Below are 15,589 nucleotides of genomic sequence, written 5' to 3'. Positions count from 1 at the left end.
CAAACTTCTAGAGCTACTCAAAACTCCCCCTCTTTCAGCTGCAATATTTCACAGGAAAATTCCTTCAAGAGCCTCAAAGCCCCTATTCTCTCTTTGGATCAATGTAGATAGAACACTTACATTTTCTTTATAATCCCCTTTTTATATGGCCTCAGGCTCATCTTTCCCAATCTGCTGCCCTCCCCCACCCCACAAATTCCAAATCTCCTCAGTAAGGGAGGAATGAATTTCTTTTTATTATTAAACAAACGTCAGTTGGATTGTGTAAAGAAAGGAAATAAACCAATATTTGGAAGAAAATAAGTATTGCTTGATAACTTCCCAGTCGCTGCCTGCCAAATGCTCTAAAGCACAGCTTTCCAGTCCCTCCCCAGATGGAGTTTGAGACTTTCTTGAACTTTGTGCCACTCTTTGCATCCCTTCCCCCCACTACACACTCTTGATCTTCACTTTTAGCAGCCTAGGGCCAGTCACAAAACACAGGATAAGGTCACTTCTCTGTTCTCAAGGACTTATTGGCGTCACTCTGGATAGTCTATGAAAACATCTGCTCAGTGTGCAGCAGCAGCCAAAAGGGCTAGCGGAATCTTAGGAACCATTAGGAAAGGGATGAATAATAAGACGGAAAATACGATAATGCCACTATATAAACCCATGGTACGCCCGCACCTTGAATACTGGCTGCCATTCTGGTCGCCTCCTCTCAAAAAAGATATGTTAGAATTGGAAAAAGTACAAAGAAAGGCAACAAAAATGATTAGGTGTATGGAATAGCTCCCGTATGAAGAAAGATTTTGTCGTTCAGAGGTGTTAAAAAAACACACACCACTGAAAGACAAAAGTTTTGCTGACGAAAAGCACTGGCGTGAACAGCGCTTTGTGGGCGGGAGCGCTCTCCTGCCGACAACGCTAACGCCGCTCGTTGGGGGTGGACGTTTTTTGTTGGCAGGAGAGCGCTGTCCTGATGACAAACAATGGCTACGCTTTGCGCCTTTTAGCGACACAGCTGTAGTGGCACAGTGGCGTTGCTAACAGTTGCGTAGTGTAGACACAGCCTCAGAGATGTTTGCAGTTGCATGTGATCAACAACTTTTTCACGTGTCTAACTTTGTTAATATTTGAACCTTATCCACATGGCAATGCAATTGAATTAGTGCCTCACTGACTGGTGTAAACCTAATTGGTTCATTTTAAAAAAATGAAAATGAATGATCTACTATTTTTTAGTTATAGAAAGTGCTGTTCTGTAACGCACCTCAAGTCAATGGGCGTCTTCCTGCTGATTTCACTGAGTGGGTGTTGTGCCAGGCCTACAGGGTTTTCTCATTTAACAGTAGAGTTCCATTTTTCATTTCTGTTCTTTTTTGTATGTAGAGACAATGTATCATCAGAAATCTCACAGGTTGCTGAAGTGCAGAAGTTAGATATTAAGGGGGGATTGTTAGCATTGGTGTCCTGCTACATATCAGATTTGGTAATTATCGTCTGCCCTCTTAAATTTCCCTTGCAGTTTCAACTGGAGAGAGTATTTTTCTCTATTTCCTTTCCTGAACTACTGTGTTAAGATGTGTTGTGCTGTTAATATGGTATAAATCTGTGATTAAAAGTCCAGGAAGACTCCAAAGGTCTCCCTTGCACACACACAGAGAGTATACCACTAATTCATTGTGTGATCTGGGGAAAATCAGTTAACCTCACTGTGCCTCTTTGTTATACCCACATTACAGATGGATAAACAAGTAGAAGTTTATGATGAATAGTACCACTTGCTTTCCGCTCAACAACTATCTAATACAAAGTTAAAAGTTACATTTATTAAATTATTTTGTTTCAAAATGACATTCAAAATCATCTATGACGTCTACAGTCTGAAACCATACATAATTACAAACAGCAGAACAGCAGCAAAATTGTGATTCAGGTAAGAACGTACTTTCTTACTTTCACAGCTATGCTTAGACCACAGGGATGGGAATATAGCAGAATGCATTGCATGCGGCTTCTTCCATCAATCATTAACACATTTGAAATAATGGTGAATTAGGTCCTGACTCTCTATCACTAGGATCAAATTAGGCCCTTTCCAATTCTGCTTTTAGTAATATGGCAATCATGTAAACCAAAATTTCAGCTCCAGATTTCCTAGTCTTGCCACTGAAATACTATATAGGACATCTGTCCCTATATCAGACTGTAGGTCCATTTCCCAGATAGGGGAGCCTTAACTGGTTTCCCAAATGCCACAGTTTGACATTCTAATTAGCTGGAGAGGGAATGTTACATATCCACATTCCTACCCAAACGCCCATCTGCTCCCTAATTTAGATACCCAAATTTGAAAATAGGGTTCTTTGAGTCTAGTAATCTTACAAGATTTAAGGCCTGATTCAAAGCTCATTGAACTCCACCAAAAGAGTCACAAAGACTTTGGATCACAGAACCTCAGTACCTGGAAACCCCATAGTGGAAGAAGTTCACTACTTCAAGAAATATTCTTGTAATTGCTGTTACTGTCACTTATCTTCTGCTCTAGCAACAGATAAGCTCTTATCAGTAACTGAAAGATAGTGCAGTCTTCGGATGGATTGGCACAGTATAGCAGAGAGCATTGAACTGGAGGATAATTAAGATAAGCAGATTTAATTCATTTTGGCACTTCCAGGCAGCTATTCTGCATAAAATATTTTATGACTCATGGTTCATCTTCTGTGTCCACACAACTCAGATACACCTGTACATTTTCTGGCAATAAATCCAAGCTGGTGGTATTGCTGAGACAGGCAAGTTTAGCTCAGTTAAAATCTGGATAAATGTCCACTCAACTGTCAAAGGGTTAAACTGAAAAAATGGGGTCTGAGGAAGAAATATCCTTGTAACTAGACTTCCCCTTCGTCTGTACCCAATTTCTAAAGGACTAAAAGCACATATTTTTGACATGGAATTAAACCTCAGTTTAAAAGGGGGTGGAGGAGAGGTGCAGGTAAAAGAGGAGAAGAGAAAAGAGTGCCTGCTCATTATCTGTCTGACTGGAGAGGCTGCCGGATACTTATACACCCAATGAACAATGCCAGGTATGACCCCAGAGGGAAACGGTATGCAGGTTACAGTGTTTATGGTGATTAACTCTGAATCTGTTGGGTGAGGAAACTAGTAAAACTGGGCTAAAATAGTCCATCTAGAGTTTGCCAAAGGCCTGCTCCAAAGCCAACTGAAGACAATAGGACACTTTGCATTGATTTAAATAACAGTTTAAATAACAAAGTGCTTTTGATACCTTTAAGGATTATTTCCTATGTTAAAATGTCCTCTAAATAAACACACAACCTGACTTTCTATCTCTCTCTTTCTGGACCTAATTTTGTATTAAATAAGTCAGTAATAATGTTTAGAGGCTCTTACGCAAAAAAGGTGCATTCACAAAGAATAGTGCGCAGGCCAATCCTTCGCCATAAGCGCTATAAATTGGCGGACTCTTATTACAGAAGATATATTTAATTGCTTTGCGATCTCAACTGCCACACAGATAAATCACATCCAGTTTATTTTGCTTATTTTTCCTTTGCTGTGTCACATAAGAGAGTATCCTTTCATGGGGCTAGACTTTCTTTTAACTAAGTTTTTTAAAATCATGTAGTATTTGGTACATGCTCTTTCAGTAACCAAATCCCACTTTTTAAAAAAGAATGATTTTACAAGCCCTATTCTAGTGTTATAGCACAACTGATAAGAGTTCATAAATTGGTGAAAGAAAAATATTACAGCTGTGGTTATCTAGCTAGAAAACTACAATTTAAAAATGTAATCCTGGTCCACTGAGCTACAAATTTTGGTAATGACCTGACCTTTGCACTGCTGTGTTTGTGTTCATTGTGCCACAAACACCAATATAGCAAACAGCCTATCATAACATTTTATTATTTCATTTTGTTTTTATGAATGCAAATATAATCATCATTGCCATGTATATCTTTAATTCTAATATAGAACAAATGTTTAGAATCCCCCCCACACCTCATTTACATCTTAGCTAAAGATACTGACCATTCTAATCATTAGAGTGCCCACATAATATGAGTGTAAGCACTTTAGAAATGTATAGAGAGAAATAAAAGGTCTCATGAAACTTTTTGCAACAATAGGGATCTGCTGCATTCAATTTTATTGAGCGCACTTCGACATGAAAGAGTGTGCATAAAATATAATTTCCCTCTCTAAAAATGTCTTTTCAGCCTTTTAAAGGGAGTGGGGAGAGGATGTCAGCACCATGGAATGCCTTTAATCGACATAGGTATGCTTGTGAGAAACAGTTTCCTCTGTTTTGTTAGCCCTACAAAGCTCACTTATTCTTGGTTGATGTATGTAGTATTGGGTAAGGCACTGATTACTAACCAGAGATCTTGGGCCCAAGCCCATTCCTTAGCTACAGCACATTGCTGGAATTTTATTACTATAACTCACTGGGTTCACAAGTTGATAGCATGAACTGTGCCAGTATAACTAAGCACTTAGAAAATAAATTCGATAGGGAGGAGAGGTGCAGTGTAAAATTAAAACAGACTGTCTTTTTTGCAAACTGCTGTACATTTGATTTCTCACCCATCAACTGTGGTGTTTTTTTTAAAAAAAGCTATGATTTAATGTTAGTAGAAATAAGATACAGTAAAACAATATTTACTCCTACCGTTCTCATGGAAAGACCATGGAATTAAAACCACAAATAAAAGTTAAAATATTTTGTAGTGTTTATTTCTAACCATCACATTTAGTGCAAACTGGCCAGCATAGTAAGGAAAAGGTACTATGTTGCACAAGGGGTGAAATCCTGGCACCACTGACTTTAACAGGGTCAGGATATCACCCGTGGAGTAACAGAGAATTACTGCTTCACAACACAGAAGGCCAAACATTTGTCAGGGCACCTTTAATAGGATACTGTGCCAAATTTTACTTTCCCTTAACAGATGTAACTTCAACAGGATTTCAGAGAGCAGTGAGAGGCCTTCAATTTTCACACTGGGCATACTCCTGCTCCTTTGAAAGCCAAAAGACAAAAATTCCCATTGATGTCAATAGTAGTTTTTCCTCTTGAGCTCAGTGGGCATTGAGTCAGAGTTAAGGGAATAAAATTCAGTTTCTGGATGTTTAAACTCTGATTTAAAATGTCAACATTATTGAGCATGTTACAAAAAATGTTAGAGCAGTTCACTAAAAATGTATTTCTAATTAAAAGAGTGCTTATCATACCCTCAAGAAATTTGCTTAAGGGAACCTCTGACTTTTGGTTAATTATTATTATTATTAAACTTAAATGCATCTTTCCCAGTAATGCATTTTAAAATGTTAAGTACTACATGAAAATTAGCTAGTTTTGTAGAAATTTTGCTGGTTACAAACACAAGCTGACAGAACAAGTTCTGCCCCATCCATAAGCCCAATTAAAATCAAGAATATCAATTAACTCATATTCCATTTTTTCCATCTAAAAAAATGAAATAACTGCTGTGCACCTTGTTGGTGTTTAAATAACAAAACACAAGATTACTCTTTTACCATGGCATAAGACATTATGGGAAAAGTTTTCAAAAGCACCTATAAAACTTAGGCTCCTAAATCCCTTAGTCACTTTTGAAAAGGTTACTCTAGATTTCAGGTACTTTCACTGGAGTAAAAATCTATATATAAAGTAGAAATAAAAACACTCAAATTCAAAAATTCATAGTGTTCATTTATTACCTCTAGTAACATATTATACTGTATAAATACTCTATCCTTGTTATATGTCCTTTTAAAAAAGCGATAACTTAAAAGATCACAGGAAGTATAAAAATAAATAGGTTTATTATGCGCATTTATTACAAACTATAACCCTTCCCAGAAGGTAAAGAAATATAAAATACTTATAAAGTATATATAATCTATAGTAATATATTTTACTATATACATATGGAAAGCCATATTCTCTCATAGTCTATGGACTGGCACAAACTTTTAATTACGCAACTGCTAGTGTACTGCTGTGGATGGACCTGCTATCCTTCAGCTTTGTCTTTCCCGCCTTATAAAAGTGATTTGAGCACTATAAAAATGTCATATATTAGAGATTCCCATTCATACTGGGAATTTCTTTTTCCTCTGATCTGCATAACACAAAAAAGTAAGCTAGTATTGGCTGGAACATGGTAAAAAGTTAGAACTTGAGACAGCGCTCAAATCTTCACTGTCATAACTTTGGTTGACAGTATGGTAGAACCAAAGAAACCAGTGGTTTGGTCAGGAGGCACTAAAAGCAACAACTTTTAGACAGAACCTGCTCCATGGAGATTGCCACTTATTCCAGCTTTGTGGGTTACACATGTCACAATGACTACATCGGCATGGATGAGAAAAATGGATAGAAACATTGGGTGATACAAAGATGCTTAAAAATAGAACATTCTAGTTGTCTGCAGGTTAAGTTAGGTTAAGTTAGAGTGATTTTTCTTGATATTTTTGACTCTACTTGTGGAGAATATGGCTTTATTTTTATATAAAACTAATCTCTGAAACAATAGCAGCCATGAACAATGTAGTTGAAACTCCTTTTCTAATCCGGTTTTTTGTCCTTTGTGAGGTAGGTAAGCCTTGACCAATTATTTTAAGCTTAGATGAAAGCTATTTTCTCCCTCCTACCCCCCACCCCAAGCTACCCACGTAAAAAAACCTTAGGGACTTGAACAGTACCACAACACAAATTTAAGGGGTGGGGGGTCTGAAATGTTTACTTAAACTCAGTTTGGCCCCTGCTTATATTTTCTTTAACTTGTAACGGACTTAAAAAGGAAATTATAATGCCTTAGGGCTTTATCTACTGAAGATGAAAGAGTTAGTGACATTGGCTTCCTAAGCTATCAAATCTGCACTTTGCAGGATATTTTTATGATGCAACACCACCCTAAAATTATTTTTTACTGTCCCTTCTCAATGAATCCTCACCATGCCCTTTATATGCAAGACACATATGCTACCTCTAACTCTCTTGTTTTCAGTGCACTGTTCTGAGAGAAAAAAAAAAAATCTTTAGCTTTCCCAACTGGATACTGTTTAAGTGCACTTTGTAACATTGCAAAAGTCTATTAAATGTTTAGGTTTCTTTGAAGGGTCACAGCTTTCTTGTGGCAACATACTGCCATCGTAAGACATACATTTTAATAATCTCTTCTTGAATCCTTTCCCACATGTCTTAGAACATGGTGACCAGTCTCCCAATTGCCACTGTGGGCAGGGCATGTCTGCACATGATCGGAGATCATTTGGTTTGAGTTCTTTCGCACAGTCTGTGGCAGACTGCCCATTAAGGTCTCTGCATTTGACAGATCTTCTTTGCCAACCGGACCCACATGACTTTGAACATTCTCCCCATTCTTCAATAACCCATTCAGATAAGATCGTCTCCTTGATGGCGTTAAAAGATTCTTTCTTTTTGCTGGAAGCTTTCTCAGACCCAGACTGTAGTGGTTTCTTCACAAAATAGGTATATTTGATTTTAGGTTGAGGTGAGTCACCCACAGTCAGAACCTGGATAGTTAAAGGTTCCATCAGTGGGCTGAAACTGCGGATTCTTTCCAAAGCTGCAGATGAGCCACTGTACCTTAAAACACTGCCTTTATGAGTAATGTCTTGTTCCAATGTCGATAGAGTGTAGTCACCATTAAGAATATATGTGCCATCAGCAGCTTTAATAGCAAGGAAACTGCCATCATGTCGTGAACCTCTGTTATTTCGCTGCTTAACTTCAAGATTGGTTGCCCCAGCAGGAATGGTGACAACATCATGATAACCAGGTCTACAGGGAACAAAATGCAAATGTTGAGTCCTTAGTCTTCCACTAATTAAGGCTTCAATTTAGCAAAAACACTAAATTTTGAGCTTTACCTTATGCACATGCTTTAGTCCAATTAACTTCAATAGGCACAAGCATGTGCAAAAATGCTTTGTTCAATCATCCTAAATTACTGCTACAATACAGGAGATCCTTGTATGATGCACTTAATTTAATTGGGATTTTACTTTAAAAAATTATAACTAAATCAACTGATTTTAAAAGATTAGTTTTCAATTCTAAGAGTAAACTGAGCCAATACCTGTCTTTGAAACAGAAAGGTTATTTTGCAAGATATTAACTATTGCAGTTCAAAAGAGGAACAGTATTTGTAAACTCACTTTGCACTAATGAGAGTGCCTGACACTTTCTTGCAGGTAGATCCATTGCCTCCACAGATACCACATTTGTCATATTTCTTACTGGAGCCTATCATACGATCACAGCCAGCCTTTACACATTGCCCCTGCACACAGACAGAAGTGGAATCTGGGCTACAAGAGGTGCCATCCACAACCTTTAAAAAAGTAATAGTGCCTTTGATTAGAACATGGACATTTTATTTGCAAACACGGATAATAAAATTAAAATATGGATGCAACATGTCCCCTTCATATTCTGAAGATAGCAACTGTTGAAAGTAAAAGTATTCATTTAGAGTATGCAGTGCTACTTCATTCCACTTACAACACTAAAATGCCATGGTAACATGAGAAATTGATTTAATATCAGTGTTTATCAAAGGGACAACTTTAAATTGTTTAAGCCCATATAAGGAAGGACATTGCTTCCTAAAGCCAGTTGAGTCAGTCTTGGGCCATGAAGCATAAGGACTGATAGCCCTTTCAACAGTATCCTACCTAGCAAATAGCTGTAGAAGCTAGTCTTAAAAGCGTATTTATTCCTTAATCTTGCTAAGCCATTGGTTCCCAGTTCCACTGCCTAAATATATTACATTAAAAAGTATTTCTTTTTGACCGTTTTAAGATGTTAGCCTTTTAGGAATGTGAGACAAAGAGCAGATATTTAACCTGAGGCTGAAGGACCTATGAAAAGTTGAATAAAATAATAGAAACACAATGTTCTGTAAAAACTCCAGTTTAATAAAATGTGATAAGTATGTGAGTTTAAAAAGCTGTGACTGAGTTTGAAAGAAGCATGTCCCCGTCAATACAAACTAGATTTAAATATGTGATTAGACTACTTGTAGAACAGAGGAACGGAAAATCTGGCGAAGATATTTTAAAAGCTTATGATTAAAATATTTTAGTTTGCATATCCTTTGACTCCACTTTAAAAAAAGAATCAGAAAAGGTAAGAATTCCTGCTTAAAATGTAATGTACAACACATATTTTAAAAAATACCTTAGGTTGCAGAACAAAGAAATATCCGGTGCCTTTTGCTCGGCAGACAAGTTTGCATCTATCCTTTGGAGAGACTCCAGCAAACTTGGGTGTCCATTCCACTGCAGGTCCACTTCCAAAAGGGGATTTGGAAATGTCATTGTGTATTTCACACTGCTCTTCTCTGAAGGTTTTGCCTATACATAGGAGAAAAATTAGACAGACATTAGATCTTCATCTTTAATTGTCTTGCTCCTCCCCCGCCCCAATCATCTCTCCTGCCCCCAACATCCCCTTCCTCCATGTCAAAGATCAACTCCCAACTTACCATTATTATCTGGACAGTCCTCAATATTACACGATCGGTATTGCACCCGTTTGCCTTCACAGTACTTTCCTCCATTCTTTGGAACTGGGTTATCACACTCTCTAAAGGAGTACTGCACTCCACCACCACATGTCCTTGAGCAGTCTCCCCAGGGTCCCCATGATCCCCAGCCTCCATGGACAGGGGTCTAAAATGATAAACAGCAAATATATAACAACCACCACACTAAAACTCTCAATTAAGTTGAGCCCCTTGCACAAGATTCCTTCTATGTTTTATTAGCTACCGCCCTCAATTTACTCATTATCAGAAATTAAAACTATGTATCTTATTGAAATATTATTGCATATTCTAGATTTTTAAAAAAATACTTACATCATAATGCTTCTTCTCAGTCTTGTTTACACATTTGCCATTCACACACCATTTCCCCTCTCCACAACTGGTGCCATCTGCCCAAGGAAAGTGTTTAGTTTGGCACACAAGCAATTCTCCAGAGATGCCTGTACACCACAAAGTTGTACACGTGCTGGCTGTGTCCGGACAATGTTTGGACTCATCTCCAAATGTAAATTGGCACTGCCTATTGGCATCATATAAAGTTCCAGGGAGATCAGAGGGAAGCTGTATAGGTTTGTGGGGCTTGTCCAGTAAACACTCACCTGGAAAAAATAGTAATCAATTAGCTGGTTTGAATGGGAAAAATGTATTTTATTTGTTCGATTGCACTTAGCTTTCTTGTTCAAATAATTGTTCAGCTTTCATTACACCAACAATTATGTGAACCAGTTAAAGACTTCTTTAATGTTACTGGCAGCCAAGTAAAAATATAACCTTGTACTGGAGTTCTCTAACAGAAAGTGTTGTAAGGAGGGGACTGCTTCATTTTTAGTTTAGTGTTTTGTTTTTTTTTAAAGTAGGAAGAAAACAAAGATACTTTTAGCTGCCACTTAAACGCTAAGAGTACAAACTTGAATAGAAAGCTTAATAAAAACTTACCATATCCATTGTCCAAAAATGTTGTAATCATGTAGGCACTGCACGGAGACCAAGGTTGGCTTCGATCCAGATTGGAAAGCATAGACGCCATCATGTGGGAATCCCGGCTTAGACCATTAATATTGGCACACTGCTTTGCGTCGTCATGGGGCATGTTAAACACATGGCCTTAAAAAAAAAAAAAAAAGGATTTTTAGGAAGTTTGTTTTATGCATTAGCAAATATTTTTAAATGTTAGTCTTGAACTGATCATTGAATGCATTTTAGATACTTAAAAGAATTATCTGAATAGTTCCAACATTTTAAACAGATGCCACCTTCTTTTTGCTTGTCTCATTTGCAAATCTAAGAAAGATGGTGTTTCTGCAATTGCAGTCAAATCTACAGCTCCCACATACAGTTATCTGGCCAATCCTGCCTGACAATCTGCCATGTGCCATTGTCTCCTACTGACTGACTTTAGAAGGAGTTGAGGGCATTCAACACCTCACAGAATTGGGCCCTATTACATAATGAGATATTTACTTTATGGTATCAGACTAGTTTAAATTATTCAAAGCTCATGTCAAAGGTGAATTACCTAGTTCATGGGCTGTTGTGAAGGCAGCTTGCAATCCGTCATCTTCTATGATAGAGCAACTGCGGTTTGGATCACAAATTGTTCCCACATCAGCCATCCCAAGGGTATCACATGTCTTGGCACCACAAAGGTCCTTTAAAAAACAAGGCAGTTTCATTTAACCTGGTCAAAGACTTAACCTTGGCAAGAATCATTCAACCTTGGCAGTTTGCCTTTACTTATGGAAAAAGCATAAAGATTCAGAATTTCAAGATACTATGGCAAAATTCTCCTTTGCAACATGCAAAAATGCTTGTACTTATTCCATAATTTCAGTGCTAAATCTTGCTAAACAATCCATATATTAAAACAGCAGTATGCTGCATATAAAGTGCCTTTCATCTGAAATAAGATAACATTACAAAAAGGTGGTTAATTATTATCCCACTTGTTTGAGTCAATAATCTCAGACGACTGAATCTAAATGTGATTTTTCTGAAGACTGTAATTAAAAAGGTTAGGCTTGCTTTGTTTGTAAAAAGATGAATAAACTTTCCCTCTCCTTTCCCTTACCTGTCTGGTAAAGAGGATTGCTGTGTCATAGTGCTCTGCATGTCGGTCACTGGGTGGATTGTGTTGCTTTTGCCAACTGCAGAAGTTCCTTAAGGTAAGGGCAGCATTAGAAGAAACATCAGGTCCCTTCTGCTCATCATAGATAACCAGAATTTTTACCAACACCAGACTAATAGAGTTTCGGATACTGGGATGCTTGTATAATTTGGCTGCCACAGACAACAGAGTCAAGAGATAGTGCTTCAATCCACTGCCATGGAACTCTGCCATGGACTGGTCTGCTACAAGCATGGTTTCCACATAGCGAGGGCTGGACACAAATCTTTTTTTCCGTGTGCTTCCAGTTTCTATATTAAAAAAGAAAAAGGGGGAAATTGCATATGAATAGCCTAGCCAGAAACATTACTGTAAATTATTATAAGGAACTAGAACAAAATACAGTAACAAACAAAATTTGCATCTAAGGCAGGAAATATTTTACCACATTACTTTATTACTAACGGCAGAAAGACCTTAAAATGGAACCGGAGGCTTGTGAGGGCACACCTACTTAAAACAGCCGGTTTTTGACCTCTGAAACCTGAGCAGTGTTAACATAATCTCACCCACTAAGTCACTTTTGCTGATGCAGTAAAGAGCAACCTTGGCCAAAAGCGTATGATGTGAGACCTTGCAAACGAAAGGGTGACTCAGAAGTCTGAATGAGACTTCATTGGGCTCCACGTGGAAAGCACAGTGCAGTACTCGAGGCTCCTGCCAAGCAACCCGATTGCTACCGGGCCCCTGCAACAGCACCGCCTCTTACTCTAGTAGGACACTGTGCCCTCGTCTGACTTTCAGTTCCATTCCTCTCTCCTCCCCGTTCCCATGTGCTGTTCCAGTCAGATGATTAAACTCCCCCATTCGTAGGCCCTTTCTGGGCTGTCAGGCACTGTAACTTTCCCTCTCTTTGCTACACACCTGTGTCAGAGACACGAGTCCTTTTTCTGAATGAACATACTGTACACTAATTACTAGGGGGTGGGATTCTTTGTATCAACATTTACAACAAATGTGCCTCTGCTTGGATCTGTATTTTGTTTATGCCCCGATTTGGTGAGCCAGAGTCTCTCTTCATTTACACCAGCGTAACTCAAATGACTTTAAAGGAGTTATTTGTGATTTTACGCACATGCAATTGAGATGACAGTCTTGGCTACAGAGTAACAGCCGTGTTAGTCTGTATTGGCAAAAAGAAAAGGAGTACTTGTGGCACCTTAGAGACTAACCAATTTATTTGAGCAGAAGCTTTCCTGAGCTACAGCTCACTTCATCCATGCACACACTCTGTATTTGCAGGAGGTATGGTTTTTCATTGCACTAAACTTCTGTCCTTTTCCAATCCAACCCGCAGTACAGCTAGAGGTTACCGAGGGAGAAATGCTTAATGTGCTGGAAGGGAGTACAACAAAGAGTTCCCCATCCCCGCCTGCAGGGATGTGCTCGGAAGCGGAGGGTGGAATTGCCAAAAGAGCCAGAGGTTCTTTTGAGAATCCCTCCCCAGGGTCTGTCTCTCTCCAACGCGCACGGGACATTCACGCCCCTGAGGACGTGTCGATTTCAGGTCATCAGCCTGAGGCTCCTACGAGAGTAAATGGGAGAGAAGCCGCACGGGAGTCAACCAGGGTCCCAGTACCTGTCTGGCCCACGGGCGCCCGCTGTCCCTCTGCGGCCCGGGGGAAGCTCTGGTCGGTCACGCCGCACTTGGAGCCGCCGCTCGGGCGGACGCTGCTCTGGGGCCGCCGGCGCAGGAGGTGGAGCTGCGGCTGGGAGGCGTTGGCCGGCTGGATAAAGTACTCTTCCCCCTGCAAGTAGAAAGCCCCGCGGAGCCCCGCGCAGAGGCTGAGGGCGGCGGCAGAGCTCGGGTCCCGGTTGACGGTGCCGGAGTAGAAGCAGCGCGCCAGGTCGGCGGCGGGTGGGATCCCGAGCGGGGCTCCCTGCTCCGGCACCGCCGCCTCCTCCTCTTCCTGCCGGGGCCGGCGGCCCAAGGACTGCAGCCTGAAGTCCGGAGCCAGGAAGCTGCTGTCTGGCTCCAGCTCCAAGCTCAGCCGCTTCCCGAAGGCGTCCAGGCGATAGAGCCTCCTGCCGGCCGGCTCGGCCGCGGAGTCCAGCCGCAGGGGCACGATCAGCTCCTGCTCCTCCCGCGGCGCGGGGGTGCCGGGAGCGCCCCGCGGGCAGAGGCAGAGCAGCGCCGCCAGCAGCAGGGGGGCGGGCCCCATGCTGCGCGCCGGGGCTCGGGCGGGGAGGCGCAGGGGGAGCGCAGGGAGCAGCCGGCTCGGGGGCGAGCCGCAGGCGGCCGGCAAGAGGCTCGGGGGCAGGCGCACAGTCAGGGCGCTGCAGCAGGAGCGCGGCGCGGTCTCGGAGTCCCTACAGAGGAGGCGCTGCCCCTGCCATGGCCGGAGCGCAGCTGCAGGGTGGGGAGGGTGCTGCGGGGCGCAGGAGCTGGCTCGGCTCCCCCCGGCTCCTGGCGCTGCCGAGAGAGTTGGTGGCAGGGGAGGCTCCGGCTGCCGGGCTCGGCGCGTCTCCTCTCCGAGTCGGGGCACAGCCGCTTGCACGTCCGCAGCCCTGCCCTGCGCTCGGGCTTGTTGCTGGAGAGGAGGGGGGCGTCCCGTCTTTGCAAACTCCCTGGGCTCCGAGCGCCTCCGCGGTGCGGCGTGAGTGCAGGAGCCGGGGCCGCCGGGGCCGCCCTTTATGGGATTTGCCCGGGCAGCCCCCCCACAGCTGCCCCCGCCAGGCACCGCCCCTAGTTCCGAGCGGCTGGAGCGCTGAGCTCACTCTGCCTGCGCAACCGTGCGGCGGCTGGGCCCCCACCCCGCTCCCGCCGGGGCCTCGGGCGGAGCTGGGGCTGCCCCACACAGAGCGGGGTGAGCCAAGCCGCTGCAGCCGCCGCCGCCTGCTCCCCGCCCCCAGCCTGGGCTCTGCCCGCTGCCCGGGTTTTCCACGTCGGACGGAGAAGGCTGGAGCTGCTCAGGGCTGCAGCGGGGGGGGAGGGAGGTGACAGGTAGCGCAGCCCCCCTCCCCGCCATCCCTTCGTCCCCCTCCAAATTCCCCGCCTGGGTTTTGGCGCTCTCGGGGAGCCCTGATATTCTCCCCCCCACACACACACACACTCCCCGGGGGGCCCAGCCCCATTGCGGCGAACCACTACCTAAAATGCAAGCACGAGAGGGGAACGTTGCTTTTGTCACCTACCCTCGACAGACGCAGAAGGGAGGGAGGCCTGGCCAGGTCCCCCACGCAGAGCTCCCTTTCCACAAGGGCAGCGACGACCTAGGCCACCCTCACCGAGTCAGAGGTAGGGCGGGTGAACTAGGCTAGAAGTGGCAAATGCCGCAGTTGAATTTTCAAGACAAACGGGCCAGTTGTACTTAGATTTCAGCTGGTAGCATTTCTAAAGTTTTACAGCCCAGGTGATTAATCCAGTGCCCTCCTTAACTTGATCATTGTGGGCCAATCCATTACTGTTTCACTCTTTGCACTAAACGATAGTTGCAAAATTTAAAAGAAATTTATTTTCCCTTCCAGTTACTCATTTTCAGACTTCTTCATAGTGATCCTGCCTCTGCCGGAAGCTGGAACTATTGGTTAACAGGTTTAAATATTATGGAAGTACAGGTAAAAGGCAAAGCAAATCTTAAAGTGATCTGACATCTAACAACTGGATTTTTTTTTTTAAGTCTATCCAGCTTCCTGCTTTTTCACAGTCCTCATAACACTTACAATCTGTTGTGCACCTGTAGTTCTGGGACCTTACTCCTTTTAAATCACTTAAACAGAGACATTGATGTAGGTGCAGTCAATAACTTCCTTTAAAACCATAACCAACCATAGTGGTACAGCTAATCCACTTAATTCTTTAAATGGAACTCGTTTTAGGTGTTTACAGTTT

General features: G+C 42.3%; 1 protein-coding gene across 2 annotated transcripts; it reads right to left on the bottom strand.

The window, feature by feature from the left end:
- Positions 1 to 4,724: 4,724 nt before the first annotated feature.
- ADAMTS1 (ADAM metallopeptidase with thrombospondin type 1 motif 1) lies at positions 4,725 to 14,373 on the bottom strand. 2 transcript variants are annotated; one of them, XM_073363027.2, is made up of 10 exons: positions 14,007 to 14,373; positions 13,337 to 13,973; positions 11,662 to 12,008; positions 11,110 to 11,242; positions 10,530 to 10,697; positions 9,906 to 10,192; positions 9,531 to 9,717; positions 9,224 to 9,399; positions 8,200 to 8,375; positions 4,725 to 7,822 (listed from the first exon to the last, which is right to left on the bottom strand). In XM_073363027.2, exons 2-10 carry the CDS (start codon positions 13,917 to 13,919, stop codon positions 7,081 to 7,083), a joined length of 2,799 nt encoding a protein of 932 aa, XP_073219128.1. In that variant the 5' UTR covers positions 13,920 to 13,973; positions 14,007 to 14,373; the 3' UTR covers positions 4,725 to 7,080. The 2 variants fall into 2 exon arrangements, with proteins under 2 accessions (XP_073219128.1, XP_073219118.1); XM_073363017.2 differs by having other exon boundaries at positions 13,337 to 14,373.
- Between the last annotated feature and the right edge of the window lie 1,216 nt (positions 14,374 to 15,589).

Source organism: Lepidochelys kempii, chromosome 1, assembly GCF_965140285.1.
Source record: "Lepidochelys kempii isolate rLepKem1 chromosome 1, rLepKem1.hap1, whole genome shotgun sequence".
NCBI classification, from domain to species: Eukaryota; Metazoa; Chordata; order Testudines; family Cheloniidae; genus Lepidochelys; species Lepidochelys kempii.
Note: the sequence above shows the minus strand (reverse complement) of the source record. Positions and strands in the feature narration are given on the sequence as shown.

Coding starts and splice junctions, on each gene's coding strand:
- ADAMTS1 (XM_073363017.2), bottom strand. CDS start 13,919: ATGGGGCCCGCCCCCCTGCTGCTGGCGGCGCTGCTCTGCCTCTGCCCG. Junction 11,243..11,661: donor CAATCCTCTTTACCAGACAG/GTAAGGGAAAGG, acceptor TGTTTTTTAAAG/GACCTTTGTGGTGCCAAGAC. Junction 9,400..9,530: donor GGACTGTCCAGATAATAATG/GTAAGTTGGGAG, acceptor TCCTATGTATAG/GCAAAACCTTCAGAGAAGAG.